The 2,744-nt window shown below is 40.3% G+C and overlaps 1 protein-coding gene across 1 annotated transcript; it reads left to right on the plus strand.

The window, feature by feature from the left end:
- Positions 1-240: 240 nt before the first annotated feature.
- LOC115543343 (zinc finger protein 235) lies at positions 241-2,463 on the plus strand. The gene is made up of 2 exons (XM_030355712.1): positions 241-351; positions 839-2,463. Exon 2 carries the CDS (start codon positions 845-847, stop codon positions 2,024-2,026), a length of 1,182 nt encoding a protein of 393 aa, XP_030211572.1. The 5' UTR covers positions 241-351; positions 839-844; the 3' UTR covers positions 2,027-2,463.
- Positions 2,464-2,744: the final 281 nt, after the last annotated feature.

Consider the following 2,744-nt stretch of genomic DNA (forward strand, 5'->3'; position numbering starts at 1 on the left):
AAAGATTTAGATAAATATATACGATTTAGCTTCTGGAAAGCATTTAGATGAAGGGGAGATTTATATTTAGATATAAAATGTATGTTTAGAATGTAGATTTCAATTTAATATTTACATTGAACAGATAATTCTAATTTTATATATATGGAAAAATTGACATGGAAATTGCAGTTCAGTAGTTCGGTATTTTCTTAAGTGGGAACCAAAGCTAGTTGTTAGCGTTTCACCCGGAATAAAATCAGTAACACTCAAAGTTTGTTTATGGGGAGAAGAAGACCGTCCACGGAATAACCAAAAGCGACAAAGCTTTACATTATTTATTTTTTTACCATCAACTTCGGTTGCTAAAAGGTAATTATGTTTTATACGAGTAGGCTTTTGTTTGTCTTTATTGCGTAGGCTTACCGGTCCCATAATGGTGTTGTAAGGGGATTCGCAGACAATACATTCATTTATCCAAAGACCTGAATATTACCCATATAGTGTCGATAGAAAATGTTAACAGTACACCATACTGTTTATCTTAATTATAATTAATTAATCATAATAATTACTTGGTAGTATAATAATGGGTATATCTAAAACAATAATATCTTCGTATTGTGATGTTCTGGTCCGTGGTTAAAGCAAAATAACATGTTCATATTATGTATTCTAATAATTCATAATAATTATATAGATCTATGACATATAACCACCAATTAAGTGACCTTCAAATATCATTTTTACTAAATCAGCTGCTTAATGCACCTCAGGGAAACAAACAGATGTGATGGTCACCACAGTGAACTGTGTTCATTATATCTTGCATCATTTAAAACTCCATCCCCTCCAATAGGTAAAGATGCCGAAATCCATGAAGTTGAATCCCACAGTTTGCCTTCGACGACTCCAGGAGCTTAAGTGCCAAACGTGTAATCAGATCTTCTACACAGATCTACAGCTGGAAAGACACAAACAATTACATTCTAAAGTTAAAAAGCTATTTCAGTGTGAGATTTGTGGATTGACCTCCACTACTCGTTATTTCCATCACCTACACATATATTCCCACGGAAGGTATCCCTATCAATGTAACGCTTGTGACAAGTCCTTCCCAAAACTACACAACCTAAAGCGCCATCAGAGCATCCATTGCAAAGGGAAGAACCTCTTGGATAAGACCTTTTGCCCTCTAGAGGTGTCTGGGACCTCTTCAGGTACCACTCAGAATGGCGATCTTTACCCCCGTGTACATCTGAAGCTTGAGGATTCAGGGCCTAGCACCGTGTTGTGTTGTGCAGACACGGCCAGCACTTCACTACCAGTGCCCACAACTGCAGTCGACACACATCTACAGCTGAAATTAGAAAAAAGTATCCACAATATCGACGGACCCATTGCTTGTCAGATATGTGGGTTGTACTTCACTTCATGTTATCTATTGGATGAGCACCAACAAAGGCACACTGGAAAATATCCCTTTTCGTGCTGCGTGTGTAGCCACAACTTCAAAACAGTGTCAGGCCTCCGGTACCATGCTCTCCTCCACCAAAAAACACTGAACGTCTCTGACCAACCCTCATGCCATTCAGGAACGGCCCTCATTGAGCCAAAGACGGAGCCGTTGGAGACAGCACTGTCTTCAGATACCAGCCTGACTTACATTCTTGACCATAGTTTACAGCTGAAGCCGGATCCGGGCAGCGCCGTGTTCTGTGTCGAAGCCCCTCTCAGCAGGCCATCGTCGTCCCTTCCTTTGATCACAGCAGTCAACACGCTCACGCCCCACTCTGCTCCCCCTACGCACAGCAAGGATACGGACACCTTCCTGCCAGCCCCCCGACCCTCCACGGCCCTCACACCTTCATCTCAGTCTCTTGGGGCCCCGCCTTCCTTGATGGAGCCAGGCACGCGGACCCCTCCACAGCTCCGCTCAGGGCCCCCACCCGCCATATTCTCATCTTTCAAGCTCACATCTGCATTTCTTGAAGTCAAGTGGAATTATGAGTTGTTGCAAGAGAGGTCGGCCAGTAAGAAATATTAGGAAGCCGTGGTGCGTTCGCCCAAATGTAGTTTTATTACAGTTTGGATTGTGTTAAGTTGTTAAATGACGCTCGCCGATACTGGAACAATTCAGAGGATCAGTCCAAAAAATAAAACAAGCAGTTATAATTTGAATCACCACACCACCAACTCTGGTAAGATTGGTTCAATCAATGACACTGCTTAAATGAATCACTTTACAGATACACGTTGAATGATATGATCCACCATTGTATATTACATACATCTTTGAAAGAAAGCCCTCTTTAAAAAAAATGCATTTTTCACTGCCCACGCACACAAGAATTGTATGCAAATGTTTTTTTTAATAACCTTTCACTGTTATGTGTCATGGTGGCATATGATCATTTTAAATGCTTCTAGGTATACATGTGGAATGAGTGTATTCGATTTAATAAAATATTTATGTATAAATAATATGCCTTTTCTGCATGCACTGTTTCAGAATTCATAATGTAAGAAGACTGGAAATTGATCTGCAAGTTTAAGAAATATGAACATTCTTGATCCTCTGTGTTACATTTTGGGATTATCCTGTACTCAATAGGAAGTAATCAGGCTCACAGCTGTCCATCATGCACATTTGATCTTTATTTGGGAAGATAGGTTATCCAGCATTCTTATCAGAATAATCATGGAGGAGTCTGATCTTATTAGGGGTCCAAGCCAACAGGTTGGATCCCTATTGTTTTTGTAAG

This window comes from Gadus morhua, chromosome 1 (assembly GCF_902167405.1).
Source record: "Gadus morhua chromosome 1, gadMor3.0, whole genome shotgun sequence".
NCBI lineage: Eukaryota > Metazoa > Chordata > Actinopteri > Gadiformes > Gadidae > Gadus > Gadus morhua.